Consider the following 16397-nt stretch of genomic DNA (forward strand, 5'->3'; position numbering starts at 1 on the left):
TGAATATACAGTAATATTTACAGATATATATATATATATATATATATATATATATATATATATATATATATATATATATATATATATATATATATATATATATATATATATATATATATATATATATACATACCACTACTGTTAAGGTGATGGTGGGTAAAAAAAAGTGAGAAAAACCCTCCACAGTAAAGCATAAAGCAACTGTAAATATTACTGTACATGCAAATGAACATACAGTAATATTTACAGTTTATATATATATATATATATATATATATATATATATATATATATATATATATATATATAAACCCTGTCTTCCCATAAGAGAAGGCACAAAAGCAGCAACACTCAGATATAGCCAAATGACATGTATTAGCAGTGACAAAACAGCACACTATGGGTTTATAGTGTGCTGTTTTGTCACTGCTAATACATGTCTTTTTGCTATATCTGAGTGTTGCTGCTTTTGTGCCTTCTCTTATGGGAAGACAGGGTTTATATATTGATTTCTATGGAGCATGCACCTTGACTTTACATTTGTTGCTTGGAGTGCTGGCTGCTGCTTTTTGATATATATATATATATATGTGGAGAGCACATGCTCCATAGTGTAAAACAATATACAATAAGTTGAATCAGGCCAAGGCTATAAAGCAGGCCTGCACAACATACGGCCCGCCTGGCCTCTCTGTGCGGCCCGCGATGACTCCGGCCGGGCGCCAGTTAATTAATTAAATAAATTTAAAAAAAAAAAAAAAAAAGTTTAAAAAAATGTTTTAAAAAAATGGCGGTGATTCAACTTCTCTGGCGGCATCTCCCGGCATCCTCTCCTGCAGGACCCTGTCATCATGGGTCTGCAACGTCAAATGGTTTGGCATTGCCATGATAACGTGTGGTGTGATGCCATTGTCATGGCAACGGGATGCCCTGTGGTGCCGTGTTGCCATGACAACGTGACGCCGTATGGCATCGCGATGTCACGTGACGTCACATTGTCATTACAACTCGACGTCTTTTGACGTCACGAAGTCATGGTGATGGGGCCCTGCTGTAGATGATGCTGGGAGATGCCACCGGAGAATGTAAGAGAGTTACAGAGGCACCTCGCTCTCTCCCGCAATCAATTTAATTGTTGTGGGGGAGAGAACGGGGCCTGTATAACCGCAGGCCTCGGTGCAGAGTCACTGATGGCATCACCATCAAGCCGGCCATACGAGTTTAGCTGATATTTTACTATCTATTCTTGATCAAACTATTTTACCTTCTTCGGGATCTCTCCCTTTTAATTTTTTATTTAATGTTTAACAATTATTTTTCAATATTGCAAAATCCAAATGTTTTCCACTTTTTCCTTTTTGAGCTATTAGTTTGTTCCCTTTCATCATCTATACATCTAGAGCCATAGAATACATGCACATAACCTCCTATCCATCAACTTGGTATACAATAGTCTATTACACTGGTCTTTCACTAGATACGTCCATTTATATGTGATTCACTCAATGCACAGTTGTAGTTAAGTATTTTTTTTATCACAGTTGGCGTGGTTTTCAATTATTTATATATAAAAAAGGTATCACCTAATACTGAAGAACATATATATATGTATATATATATATATGTTCTTCAGTATTAGGTGATACCTTTTTTATTGGACTAACAATTTATGTCATAGGACAAGCTTTCGAGAGTTCTCCTCTCTTCCTCAGGTTGGTAATACTGATTTACAAAGGAATCTATGGCTAAAACAGTGTAGAACGAAAAACACTGTTTTAGCCATAGATTCCTTTGTAAACCAGTACTGACCTGAGGAAGAGAGAAGAACTCTCGAAAGCTTGTCCTATGACATAAATTGTTAGTCTAATAAAAAAGGTATCACATAATACTGAAGAACTCATTTATTCTGCACTATTGCAACTGTATTGTATTATACAGGCATACCCCGGTTTAAGGACACTCACTTTAAGTACACTCGCGAGTAAGTACATATCGCTCAATAGGAAAACGGAAGCTCACGCATGCGCCTGTCAGCACGTCCTGAACAGCAATACCGGCTCCCTACCTGTACTGAAGCTGTGTGCAAGCGGGGAGACTATAGAGCCTGTTACAAATGTGTTATTTACATCAGTTATGCACGTATATGAAGATTGCAGTACAGTACATGCATCGATAAGTGGGGAAAAGGTAGTGCTTCACTTTAAGTACATTTTCCCTTTACATACATGCTCCGGTCCCATTGCGTACGTTAATGCGGGGTATGCCTGTATGTCTTTATTTATATAGTGCCATAAATATACATAGCGCTTCACAGTAGTAATACATGTTGTAATCATATAAATAACAAATAATATAAATAACAGGTCATGGGAATAAGTGCTTCAGACATAAGAGTAACATTAAGGAATAGGAGTCCCTGCTCCGAGGAGCTTACAATCTAATTGGTAGGTAGGGGAACGTATAGAGACAGTAGGAGGGAATTCTAGTAAGTAACTGGACTAACACAGCTATTTTCTGCTTTATATATATATATATATATATATATATATATATATATATATATATATATAGATATAGATATATAGATAGGTGAAACAAAGCAGCAGGCACTCTGTAAACAATGAAATGCTGATGCTTATCCCATATGCGATATTGAAACAACAGGTATTACCAGATCTTCATCCGGAAAGAAGAGACAGCACACAGCCAAGTTGAGATAACAATATATTAAGGTAACAAAAACTAAGGCACTACATCCGACTTTCGGTCAGATACACGTGACCTTCCTCAGGGATGTGCCTCAGGCACATCCCTGAGGAAGGTCACGTGTAGCTGACCGAAACGTCGGATGTAGTGCCTTAGTCTTTGTTACCTTAATATATTGTTATTTCAATTTGGCTGTGTGCTGTCTCTTCTTTCCGGATGAAGATCTGGTAATACCTGTTGTTTTTATATATATATATTTATATATATACACAGTATATATTTATATTTATATATATATATGACATGCACACACAAACACGCATACACTCACACACATACTAACCTCAATTTTACCAGCCTTTGCAGCCAATTTCACAGGAGTCAGACCGTCCCTATTGGTAAGTTCTTCCAGTAAGACTGGTGGATTCATTTTCGCTGATTTTTTCAAGATATCATCATACATATCGGCGATAACTTTTGTGTTCTCCTCTGTGTTATCAGCCACCAAGACCAGAGCATGCAGGACAGTGTTCCCATGGCTGTCCCTGGCAGCGAGGTCAGCATTCCGGTGCGGGTTTTGTAGAAGATAATTAACAATGTTGGGCTGGTTAGTGCAGGCAGCCAAAGAGAGGGGGAGCTCTCCTGCAAAGAAGCATTTTATTTGTAGAAATAAAATTGAGAAACACTTATTCAACTTTTACGGTCACAAAAAAAAGATTTACTTCAATAAAATGTGATATTGTAATGTCTTGTGTTGTTTTAACACTAGCTTACATGAGGATAAAAAAGGCATAACATATCGACATAGTGCTGTTTAATGCAATAGCTGTGACAAGTCCACTCAAGTGTGATTTACCTAACTAATCTATATTTTGAAGGTAAAAAAAAAGAAAAAAAACGTCAGTGTACAGCAAGAATCAAAAATGAAAGGGCTAGAGTGCTATAATAAGGTTAAAAGTTCATTTATTCAGCACATGTAGCAAATTGGATAAACAGAGGCAGGTAGATCTCTGACACGTTCCGCGCATGCGTTGGCGCTTTGTTTTTTGTCTTCTCTGTGATTACTCCATATGTTGAGAATTTTCAGGCAACACCAGTTTTTCATCACGAAGAAAAGAAAGTTCTCTCCCAGAAGCTTTTCTTTAGACATTTTAGTTAGTCCAATAGAAATCGCATGACATCACTAGCGTTAATTCACTTTCTTCTCTAATGAGCCAAGAAATCAGTAATCATTTAGCTTTGAGTAATCGTTGGTATAACTACTTATGTCTTCGTTGCTTATTATATCTTCTTCTCATGCCATCTCTTATTATAATATTGCGAAAGAAGAGACCTATGGCCAATGTTTTTATCACTTGGTCCTGGTTACATTCTACCATGTACAGAGCTTCCTGAATCTAAACTAGCAAAATGTGGGTGGGTATGAATACTGTGATCGGCTATTGACTAAAAAATACATAATTATATGCAAGAAGCTACTGTATATAATGGACATTTTTTTAAAGTAAAAATTGTGACAACCTACCAAAATAAAATCCGACACCTTTTTTCTTCTTCTGGAAAAATGTTCCATCAGCTTTGGCATGGATGTCAGCTTTGTTTTTCAATAGAAGATCAACTAAATTCAAATGTCTTCTCTCTATAGCTATATGAAGAGCGGTCTGTCCTAGAGAAAAAGGTGGAAAAGACCTTTCAGAAAACACACTTATCTATTCAAAAGTGAACTCCATTTGTCAATGAAAAATACTTTTCGATGAAGTAGTAATATGTAAAATCTGAGGTATCTTCGGAGTATTTATAGACTTCTGTGACAGGTAATATATTCTGAGTCAGATTTGGGGTTTTTCATACTATCTGTAAGCAATATTACCATCATGTGCACTCTAGCTTTGATAAATAATTGATATTTACATTAATAAAAAGATTACAAACGCAGCCATTCCCTATATGATTCCCAAGACAACACTTAAGGAGACATATTGACAAACATCTCATAGATATTAGGCTGAAGATTTGTATTTAATGGGGATGGATGTTGGGTTCTGCAATATTAGTCTCATGGCCTAAAGCCAGGCATTGTCTCAGCAGGAGTCTTGCCAGATATTATTCTTAATTACTTCTAGAAACTCGCTCTGTTGGTTGAGTATCCGGGACCCATGTAATGGCGTGCACCCTTAGAGAGGCCACACTGAAACGTGAAGCCTCGACAAACTAAGCCATCACTTTTATATGAATCATATTATGATTTAGACCTAATCAAAGCAGCCAATTTAACTTTATAACAACCGTAATGCAAATTGTGAACTTATCAGAAACATATAGGAATCAGATTGATATGATGTTTACAGGCCTCTTTGCTCAGGTCATGCGGCATAATATGTTGTTAAGAAAATGTACAATATAATGCCAGTCAGGAGTCCTGGGTACTGGGAAGTATTTATTTTAGTAGTATAATAGATGGTACAGTGAAGGTTATCATGCAAACTCTGGCACATAGCCACATCTCCACCTGCACACCTGCACACAGCCACATCTCCACCTGCACACCTGCACACAGCCACATCTCCACCTGCACACCTGCACACAGCCACATCTCCACCTGCACACCTGCACACAGCCACATCTTCACCTGCACACCTGCACACAGCCAAATCTCCACCTGCACACCTGCACACAGCCACATCTCCACCTGCACACCTGCACACAGCCACATCTCCACCTGCACACCTGCACACAGCCACATCTCCACCTGCACACCTGCACACAGCCACATCTCCACCTGCACACCTGCACACAGCCACATCTCCACCTGCACACCTGCACACAGCCACATCTCCACCTGCACACCTGCACACAGCCAAATCTCCACCTGCACACCTGCACACAGCCACATCTCCACCTGCACACCTGCACACAGCCACATCTCCACCTGCACACCTGCACACAGCCACATCTTCACCTGCACACCTGCACACAGCCACATCTCCACCTGCACACCTGCACACAGCCACATCTCCACCTGCACACCTGCACACAGCCACATCTCCACCTGCACACCTGCACACAGCCACATCTCCACCTGCACACCTGCACACAGCCACATCTCCACCTGCACACCTGCACACAGCCACATCTCCACCTGCACACCTGCACACAGCCACATCTCCACCTGCACACCTGCACACAGCCACATCTCCACCTGCACACCTGCACACAGCCACATCTCCACCTGCACACCTGCACACAGCCACATCTCCACCTGCACACCTGCACACAGCCACATCTCCACCTGCACACCTGCACACAGCCACATCTTCACCTGCACACCTGCACACAGCCACATCTCCACCTGCACACCTGCACACAGCCACATCTCCACCTGCACACTGCACACCTGATTTTCTCATTGCCCTTCTTTCCTTCCACCTGGACCCTGAGAGAAGTTAACCCCTTGGCTGCCAGGGGGCACTGCAATGCATTGGAGTAGGGGGAACAGAGTAATGGTGTGGGAAGGGAAAACTGATGATGGTACTAAAACCACCTCAGTGACCAGTGCAGGTGTCAGAATGCATTGTGATTCATCATACTGCAAATGTACCGAACAGCAAGATCATAACAGAAAAAAATCAGCCACCAAGACCAGAGCATGCAGGACAATGTTCCCATGGCTGTCCCTGGCAGCGAGGTCAGCATTCCGGTGCGGGTTTACAAACCCCCTCGGCACAACTACGCGAGGTAAACTTAATGTTCAGCACACAGCATTCAAGGATTATTCTCCTTTGCTGGTATAGTATATGGATTATTTAAGGTCTTCACTGTAGAAAGGGGTATCTCATATTGCAGGTCTGCACAGCTCCAGTACTCGAGGGCCGCAAACAGGCCAGGTTTTCAGGATATCCCTCAGTATGACTGAGACACTAATTGAGCCAGCTGTGCTGAAGTAAGGATATCCTGAAAATCTGGCCTGTTTGCAGCCCTCGAGGACCGGAGTTGTGCAGGCCTGACATATTGCATTGAATCCTAGGATCTGCCAGTTTCATATATTTTAACGCCAAGCCCTAATACTCTAATATTAACTTCTATAAAAAAAGGCGTATTACCAGAAAGTAGAAAGCAGAGACTGCAAGGCCACCTGTTTGTTGCTTTATTGGGTATAGGTTGGCATATAGTAAAATAGCATCTGACCCATAGTATGCCATAATGTATCAGTTCCAGTTAGGTTACATGTGTTGGGTTTATAATGAAACAGGTTGGCATACAGATACCAGCATCTGACCACTCTCTTCTACTGTCCAAGTTGGGTTAATCCGTTAGGTTACCTGTGTTGGGTAAACTATATTAGCATACAGATACCAGCATCTGACCTCTCTACAACTATACCTACTATACTGTACCAGTGAATCCCTTTCAGCTGGAGAGCACGGTTAGTTTACTTGTGTTGGGTATACAAGGTTGCCATATAGATACTAGCATTTGACAACTGTAACTACTATGTCAGTGAAACATTTCCACTTGGATAACACTGTTAGGCTACCAGTGTTGGGTATACTAGATTGGTATATATATAGAAACGTGCTTTTGGAATTGGCTTTCCTACTTATTTTGAGTTTTTGACATAATTTGGTAGAAATTACCAAACCAAAACGAGTTTTCACAAAACCAATTCCAAAAGCACGTTTCTAACACATCCGTGCTTATACACTTACCTTTGTAATAGTCATTTTTGTATGCTGCATTTACCAACTCATGCAGATTATTCGTTTTTTGGGCGGCTTCCAGCAGTACGGGGATAGTTTCATTTGTTCCGTTATTTAAATTCCACATGGCCTTTAGTAAACAAGTCTTCCCTGTTTCTGGATCTGGGAATTGAAAGACAAAACTTAAACATGCACATGTAGCTACTTCATTCTTGCATGAAGTCTTGCATGCATATAGTTCATTAAACCATCATCTGTGGCAGCCAATTATACTAATTACTATTACATAGTTACATAGTAGATGAGGATGAAAAAAGACATACTGTATGTCCATCGAGTTCAACCTATGATAAATATACTCGACAGATACTTATCCTATATTTCTATTTACAGTACATTGGTCCAGAGAAAAGCAAAGAAAAATCACAGTGAAGCATCCAATGATGTTTCATAAGGGGAAAAAATAAATTCCTTCCTGACTCCAATAATGGCAATCAGATTTCTCCCTGGATCAACATCTTTCCCATATTTACTTAATTTGTGTATATCACTGTATACTTTTACTTTCTAAAGAGATGTCCAGCCTTTTTTTTAACGTATCTATTGTATCTGCCATCACAGTCTCCATGGGTAATGGGTTCCATATTTTAACTTCCCTTCCTGTGAAAAACCCTTTTCTTCATTGCTAATGAAATCTCTTTTCCTCCACCCTTATGGGGATGACCCTGTGTCATGTGTTCTGCCCTTGGGATGAATGCTTTGTTTTTGTGACTGTTTTCACATTTATTTTGCTATTAAGTCAGTGACTTGTTGACTGTATTTTTATGTGTGCACTAGCATTGGCTGACAGAAGTATCCAGTTTGTTTCCCACTCATCACAATAATAAATACCGAGAGGCAAATGCTGTATTTCTGTGCCTGTGTCCTAATTATAGTGGAAAGAAAGAGAACGGTGTGTGAATGCCAGGCTACAATGTACTGAATGACATTGCAGAGTTTGTCAATTTTATGAATGTTGACATTTTTGCAAAATGTGCCAAATATCTGAATGTGTGCATATTTATTTGCACATACTGCATGTCTTACCTGCAATTATATTACCAGTGCTCCTGTGCAGCTGCTTTCCAGTTCAGAAAAATGTATAATATTCCTCAAATGAACATTTGGGTCATGTTTACTACGCAGTGCTAAGCCGTAAGGCACCTCACACCTCATTGCATTGGCTATAGAGTGCCTTATGTGTTAGCACCCATTAGTAAATACGAGCCCTAGTCCCCAATGTAGGAATGACTGTGGAGCTGAAGAGGTCTTGTCAACTGATAACTGTCTAGGAGTGAATTAGTGTCCACAACAAAGCAGACTGGAGTCCAAGTAATTTCTGCAATCAGCTATATCCTGTGCTGCTCATGGAACAAAACAGACAGTTAGAGCAAAACACTTATTAATAGGAATAGAGTTGCTGAGTTAGCAATAAGAGAGCTACCAAGAGCATTTTGTATTGGTACATTTTTAGAGTAATCCAGTGTGAGATCAGTCACCAAAACCAACCGGGCAAGAGAACCTACAACCTAGAGAGCCCCTGCACCACAGAGCAAAGGCGGCTGCAATGTGGATACCGTACATGTCGTCATATTGTAACGTGTGTATCCTAAGCACTTATACTAAAAGAAAGGGGACTTTTGGCGACACAAAATTACTGATTTTGATGAGGGCATAAATAAGAGGATAAGTCTATTACCGTAGTACTTACACGCTAAGGTTAAAATCAATACCTACCCAGAAGGTATTGTAGTCTAATTAAAAGGTAAGTTGAGAACATTTAAGCAGAGATGGACCTTGGTAAGAAGCCAGCATCTTCAGCACAATTTTACTACTCTCCTCAAAACTGTTGCTGTTTCGTGAGCCTCAAAGACAAAAAATTCAATTAATCTGCTCTGATGCTACAGGCATCTCGTACCACTACATTTAGGACACAGAGCACTGTTCTATATGCACTCATTACTAGATTAAAATGACAAGCTCTTGGATCTAAACAGTAAATAAAATGTGAAAACTTTACGCTGACTTAGAAAAATTAAACTGGACTGACAGCTGAAGCAGCAAGTCTACTAAAATATTGTATTGTATTCAATTGTACGCAGCACTTTACAGTGATATTATAGAAAACATAATACAATGACAAAGTACAATAAGGCATACGTGAATAATACATAAGTATGCATTGGCACTCTCTGGCCCTCATGAACTGTCATAGCGGCGATCCGGAGCTAGCTCACAGAAAGCTTCATTGAAGTTAATGGGGGAGGATCGCTGCTATCACAAGTTCTAGAACAATGGCCTCTGTCACCAAATACAAAGAGGCTGTGACAAGGGCAGTGACAAGGGCAGTCTAATTATAAAATCTTTGCTGTTAACATAAAACTCAGACTAATTAAGTGGAACAGAAACTAGCTTCCCCTGACACATTTAAGGGAAGAAAGTCAGTTTCTCAGTCGTGTTAATTTGTGAGTAATTTGACAGCATTTTCAAAATATCACTATTTCCGCAGAAACATTTTTTATTTTTTAACAAAGTCGTGGATAAAGCTTGAAAATGCTCTAAAAGTTTGCTAGTGCTTAAAAAGGAAAAAATGTGAAATAAACTTGTTTTGCCATACAAATTTGTAGCAAGGTGCCTAAAAAATCTGAGGTGCTCATCAGACTGGTGCTAGCAATGTTCAGAAACCATAATCCACTGCACCTCCTCCTGCACTCTGCCATCCTTAATATGGGACCCCACACACAGTAATATATGTACTATGGTGGTAGAAAGGCCAAAGCTAAACTGTGTGTGGTACATGGGGCGATGATCAGTTGATGCAGCATCATGTGACATACACTGTATGTCACATGCTCAGACAAAGTGCTCAGCCAGGAAGCATAACACGCCCACAGTTGATAACAGCTCTTAAAGTACTTCCTTAAAGTGTGGCAAATCAATGAAAAGACAAAATTGAATTACATAATCAACTAACCAATTGAATAAACCCAACCAATTTCAGGATTGAAAAATGCTCCTGTTTCATTCAATGATAAATAGTGCATGTTATTCTTGTGGTATTCAAACGAAATGAAATGATTTGTTTTATTACTTAACAAAATATTATAATTTGATGTGGAGAAATGATTCTTTGCGTACAAATCTTGTTTTCTGATTCACTTGCTTATTTGCTGCTTCTGCTGCTGCTGACTATGGGCCATATTTACTAAGTGGGTGTGTGCTGTACCACAACACACTTTTCTGTGCCAGAAGGCTCATTATACAGTATCACACATTCACATAAATGGGCCATACGATGTCCTCTACTGCTGCAAAGTGTTTCATGGAATAGCGCCATGTAGTAAAAAAGAACCCATATTCTAAGTTCCCTTTCGAGTCTTAACTATTGCCTCACGCAAAAGTATATGATCTCCATTTACTCTTCTTCCAACACTCTCTTATTTCCAATTACTGTACCAGCCTCTTTGTAACTTCCGACCAATTCTCCTTATAGAATTGTGGAGCTGAGCAAAGCTAAATCCGGCACTAAGGATGTAACATTATAACATTGTTGAGCAATGAAAAATTAAGGTATAATTCAGCCAAGCAATTACCGTATTTTAATCTCAATTTCATTCTTGATCACATCCATCAATAGATCTTTTCATTCAATATTATAAACCGATAATGTTATAATTTGCCAGTTTAATTTAATATGTGGTGTTTACAGGATCATTTAGAAAACTGAACATGTCTGAGTCATCCTTTTTTGTAAGGGTTCCAATCAGATTGGTGTTTTTTTGTTTTTACTAAAACCCCTACTTTTATTAGAATTTCCTTTTTTAATGTTCTGTTGCTGAAAATGCAACCGATATCCCTCAGAACACTATCCTATCCCCTAAGTTACCCCTGAGACACTATAGAGGGGTGAAATGCATATTTTTAATATAAAAAAGTTTCCGCTCATGGTATTATTTGAATAGTTGGTCTGATATTTCATCATGGAATAAAAAGCACAAGTAGCAATGGGGGTGATTCACTAAGGTCTGTTGCTGGTTAGCGCACCTGATCTGGCATTGACTGCCAGTCAAGTCAATGGTGTTACCCCCCTCTCCCCCCAAAGACCTAAGTGAATTACCCCAAGGATCCCAATCTTTCCTCAGTAAGCTATTAAAAAGTCAATAAAATCTCCTTTGCTTAATTGCCACCACCTCCACCTCACTATCTTCTCAATTGTAAAAAAAAATACCCGCCACCTATGAACTGTTAGAAAAAAACATTACTCCACTGTGTTAAAACATTTCTGTAAATTATTATTGGTCTGGTAAAATAAACTCCTGGTTGCGATTTTTACATAAGCCCACATGAGTCTTCTGTACATAAATTCTAGTGATTTCCACAGTTAACATTCTCATATATAGCCAGCGTATACTAATCACTAATCATCAATAGTTTCATTTCCTATTCTTAATTGGAATAAGTTGAATTCCCCTGTCAAGTTTAATAAAAAAAATATGCCATACTAACCAAAATCTGAATGCTCCTTTTAAGGAGATTTAGTAAGAAAATACAAGAGACGTCTTCCATTTTTATTGACCTACTGTACTCTGTGTGGGTTGAAAGAATTTTTTTTCAGGGAGAAACTATATATTTATTCATGAATCAGGAGGGAGTTGCTGATATTGGCCAGGATGATATGGTGAGAAAAAGAAAAACTTTTAGATACAGGTGACTTGATCAAAAATGAAAAGGTTGACCACGCACTTCACCCATTCTCCCAAGCTCCTCGCTCACCTGTAGCTAACAGGGAATGTAAAACATTCCGACTACAAAGAGTCCTGACGTCGCTAGACCCCATACTTCATTTTATTCCCTTGTGCTTCTATCCACGATATACCTAAAGTAAGACACCTCATTACCATGCCATTAGAATAACTTTTTGTGTATATATGTTACAGCCTTATGGAACGTTAGCTCCATCTATTTTATTTGTTCCATTGTTGTTATTATACCTGAAGCTAGTAGTAAGGTCAAATTTGTATCATGTTTCTTTGATTATAGGATATCTAGCAGACTATTTTGATTTAGGGAAGAGGCGCTTGGATTAACAAGGCTATTAACTGAACAACTGGGAAAGTTTTTTTTTTTTTTTGGTTAAATTGCACGTGTGCCAATTTTAGCATGCATTTTAGAAGCTACTGTATGTGGTTAGTAAGATCTCAATTTTTTTACAAAGGCTCTGAAATGTTACACTTTGGCATGCCCTTTAAATCAAGAAGCCAGAAACAAAAAAACGACATCAGTAGAGAATATGAGTAATGCATATGAAGCATTGCAGATGGCTATTTTGTCAATAAAGTGACACTAAGAGAGCAGTTTCATGTTTATTGCTAATGTTTATGAATGAGAATGCATCACACTAATTTAGAGGCTGCTCAAGAGGGTTGGGTGGAACTGTCAAAATCCGTTTTACGAAATTTTCCGGGATTTCCATTCAAAACTGTCCCGCAATGTGAAATCCGTGGACAGATTGTTCCCGTTTCAATCTATATGGATTAATCCAAACCGCCATTGAATACAATTCAGGTGGATTGTTAAAAATTCTATCCGCGGATTCCACTATCCGTTGCTGAATTATTAAAAATCTCCACACTGATTCACAATCCGTTTTCGGATTGTTAAAAATCCAAACAGAGATTAATAATCCACCATGTGGATTGTCAGTAATAGAAAAAAGAAACCCCGAAAAAAAGCGGGTCGCCCTTTTTGAGACTGTTCCGCGGAACGGAACCGGTCAATCCGAGGCAGATCCAAATCTGCCCAAAATAATTTGCTGACATAAATTAAAGGTTTAGAAGGTAGTTATCTAAATTAGAGAAGTGACTATGTGCAATATTGTAATACTCCTATATAGTAGTAATAGTAAAACTGCACTTCCAATCAATGCTGTTATTCTCTAATATATAATTCCAACTGGTCCAAAAAGGGAGGGGAAAGTGAGACAGAGAGAGGGGGGGAAATGTTGAGAGAGACAAAGAGGGAATCAATAGAGAGGGGCAGAGTGAGTGTGTGAGGGTGGGGAGGAGACGACTCACAGGGCTGCTGACAGGGGTGAGCAGACCCCCTGTTCCCAGTGAGTAGTCAGGACATGGACCCCTCTCCACTACCCCTGCCACTTTGAATAACTTGTAAGCACCTCAACAATCCGGGGCCCAGGTGCAGACTCTAGTCCTGGACTCCAGGAAAGCTGTTTGGGCCTCTGCAAAGCTGCACCTTTACCTGTAAATTCAGTGTTAGTGAGAAGCTTCATTGTTCTGTGTAGATAGTCCTGAAGACCGGCCAATTCCTGTGCATCACCATTAGCCACTGCAGTGAATATTCTGTCTCTTGTATAGACATCTGGAGAATCCTTGTCAGAGGATCTATCAATACATAAATACAGATATTAGACTTGTGTTAGTCTTCTAAGTACTTTTTAAACATTCATTTTGTACAAAGGAAAAATGCGGTTCAGGTGAATTTTTGATTATATATATATATATATATACATATATATATATATATATATATATATATATATATATATATATATATATATATATATATATATATATTAATATATATATATATAATGCACAAGTTCTGCTAATAAAATGCTTTCACTAGAAGACATTCAGCTACAGTAGGTGATTTTGTAATATTTGGCAGAAAGCTGAAAAAATGTAGTTTGTTATCCATAACACAAACTCCGATTTAAAAACAAACAAAACTGATAGACCAGATGGACCAGACAGACCAGAGCATATGCCTATACCAGAAAACTGCCAGAAACCATAAATGCATGTAATTTAAAATAAATGTAAAATGTATTTTACTTACTAATTTATTCATGCATTTACATTCCTTGCTAAAAATGTTGTGTACAAACATTCAAAGCAAATTGGAACAGGCTCACACGATGCAGATGTATTTAGCTAGACTTCAATTACAGGGTAATAATTAGTGTAAAAGGGCACAAAAAAAATAAAGGGTAGTTCAATATGTCTCCCAGGGGCCTTTCTTGCAGCATTCTAGTACGTCAATATTTACATCCTGAAAGCTGTTGTGTGACCACATCCCCAAGAGCAAACTCTAAGCATTTCTCAAAGTTGAGACAAAAAGCCTATATGAACACAATAACTTGCATGAAGCTGAACATTTTGAGTGCTCAGTCAACATAACACGTAGAGACTATTTCTTAAAGGAGAAATTCATCCACTTTTTATATCTATAATTTTTTAACATAGGTTTGAATCAGAGTGTCTCCGGAGCTGAACCCTTATTAATTTCAGCTCTGGGGACATCCTGCTTCCCAAGATATAGACCTCCATAGGCGGTGCCGGCATCTTGGCAAAGTTTAAAGCTCCCGCTTCACACAGGCCAATAGGAATACGAACCTGATGACATCACGGCTTTCTATTGGCCCACAAGGTGCAGGAGCGATGAAACTCCGCCATTACTTGAACCCTGCTAGCTAAGCGGAGCGGCTACTGCTGGCACTCCCTACGGGAGGTCTGTATCTCCGGAAACAGGAGGTCCGCGGAGCTGAAATTAATGGCGTTCAGCTCCTGAGACCTTCTGCTTCAATCGTATGTTAAAAATAGAAAAAAATTGCTAAAAAAAATTGCTTGCTTGATTGCCTCTTTAAAGGAAGCACGTAATATATTCCTTAATTTAAGTGATTTAAGTGAAACTGCAGTTTCGTACTCTATTCGAATTCAGAATGAATGATATGTAATACATTGGGATTTTTGTGGAACGGACTCTGGGGCTTATGTACTAAGATCATATTTGAATTGTTATTGTGTGTCAACATTTTAGTGCTATAAAGTAGTTGAAACTTTCATAAAATATGTGTTCTATGTATGAAGGCCGTTATGTGACATTATACATATTACGCATAGTTTGAAATTAATTTTGATGCATTGGGTCATGTTGAATACCCGATGGGTACAATTTTAATTTAAGCAGATTTATGTGCATTTTTTATTTTAAACTCTAAATATAATGTAATATAAATGATAACATCAATACTGTGAAAATAGTACATTTTGTTAACCTATATTATGACATACCCGTGCTGTGTCAAATAATTCTTTGGTTTATATATCGCAACTTAATCCTGTGCTAATGGTATAAAAAGAATGTATAAGGCTTATGCCACATTCAATTGGATGCCGTGGGAGGCCCACCTGACCAGACAGAGCTCTTTATTGTCCACCCTACATTTCTGTTGGTTCCATGAGGGAGAAGGAATTCAAAAAGATGTCACAACGAGAAAATAAACTGTCTTTTTCTAGGACTAATAATGTAATGGATGGTGTTGAGGTATATGAAATGATTCTATTTTACTCGATGTAACTATGTTTTGGGAATTGGGAACATTCCATTTCCTGACTAGAACATGACACAATTTGTTTAAACCATTGGCATACTGCCCAACTCTCCCAAATAATGAGCAAGACAGATTTGTAGCTGAAAAATGCATCTTGTTTTATTACTTTCTTCGTGAAAGTATTTCCCTCATCCAAATGCAAATCAATGGGAGTTTTAGACGCATGATCATCTGAAGTCTCCTTGAAAATATATTTTTCACATGTTGGCCAGGATGGCCATGGCTAAAAGACATAATCCAGAGACGAAGGATTATTGAGGCAGTTCGGAAGTGCCTCAATACCCCTTCATTTCTGGATTCACTGTAGTGGATAGCAGCTGGTCTTCACCGATGTTGAGAGCACTGGTATACTGTAAGTATCAGCAGTTCAATTTATTGTATGGTGTGCAACATAAACCTTTGTTATAAAATACATAATAACGTATTATTCAAGAAAAACAAAAGACTGGGTAATAGACGAAGATCCTCCAACATTCCAACATTTGTAACATGAACAGAATGACACTTTATAGGCTACCTCAGTGCACGTTTGACGAGCTTCC

General features: G+C 38.6%; 1 protein-coding gene across 5 annotated transcripts in view; it reads right to left on the reverse strand.

Moving 5' to 3' along the window:
• The window catches only part of LOC142491497 (transient receptor potential cation channel subfamily V member 1-like), a 48555-nt gene that overhangs the window by 19918 nt on the left and 12240 nt on the right, over nt 1-16397 (reverse strand). For all 5 annotated transcript variants that reach the window (XM_075594156.1, XM_075594157.1, XM_075594160.1 and 2 more), the window contains 4 exons: nt 13701-13843; nt 7413-7565; nt 4232-4372; nt 3050-3348 (listed from right to left, as the gene is read on the reverse strand). In XM_075594156.1, coding sequence (XP_075450271.1) covers nt 3050-3348; nt 4232-4372; nt 7413-7565; nt 13701-13843 — 736 coding nt within the window. The remainder of the gene's footprint in view (nt 1-3049; nt 3349-4231; nt 4373-7412; nt 7566-13700; nt 13844-16397) is intronic.

The sequence above is a fragment of the Ascaphus truei genome, chromosome 3, assembly GCF_040206685.1.
Source record: "Ascaphus truei isolate aAscTru1 chromosome 3, aAscTru1.hap1, whole genome shotgun sequence".
In the NCBI taxonomy this organism is placed as follows: Eukaryota; Metazoa; Chordata; class Amphibia; order Anura; family Ascaphidae; genus Ascaphus; species Ascaphus truei.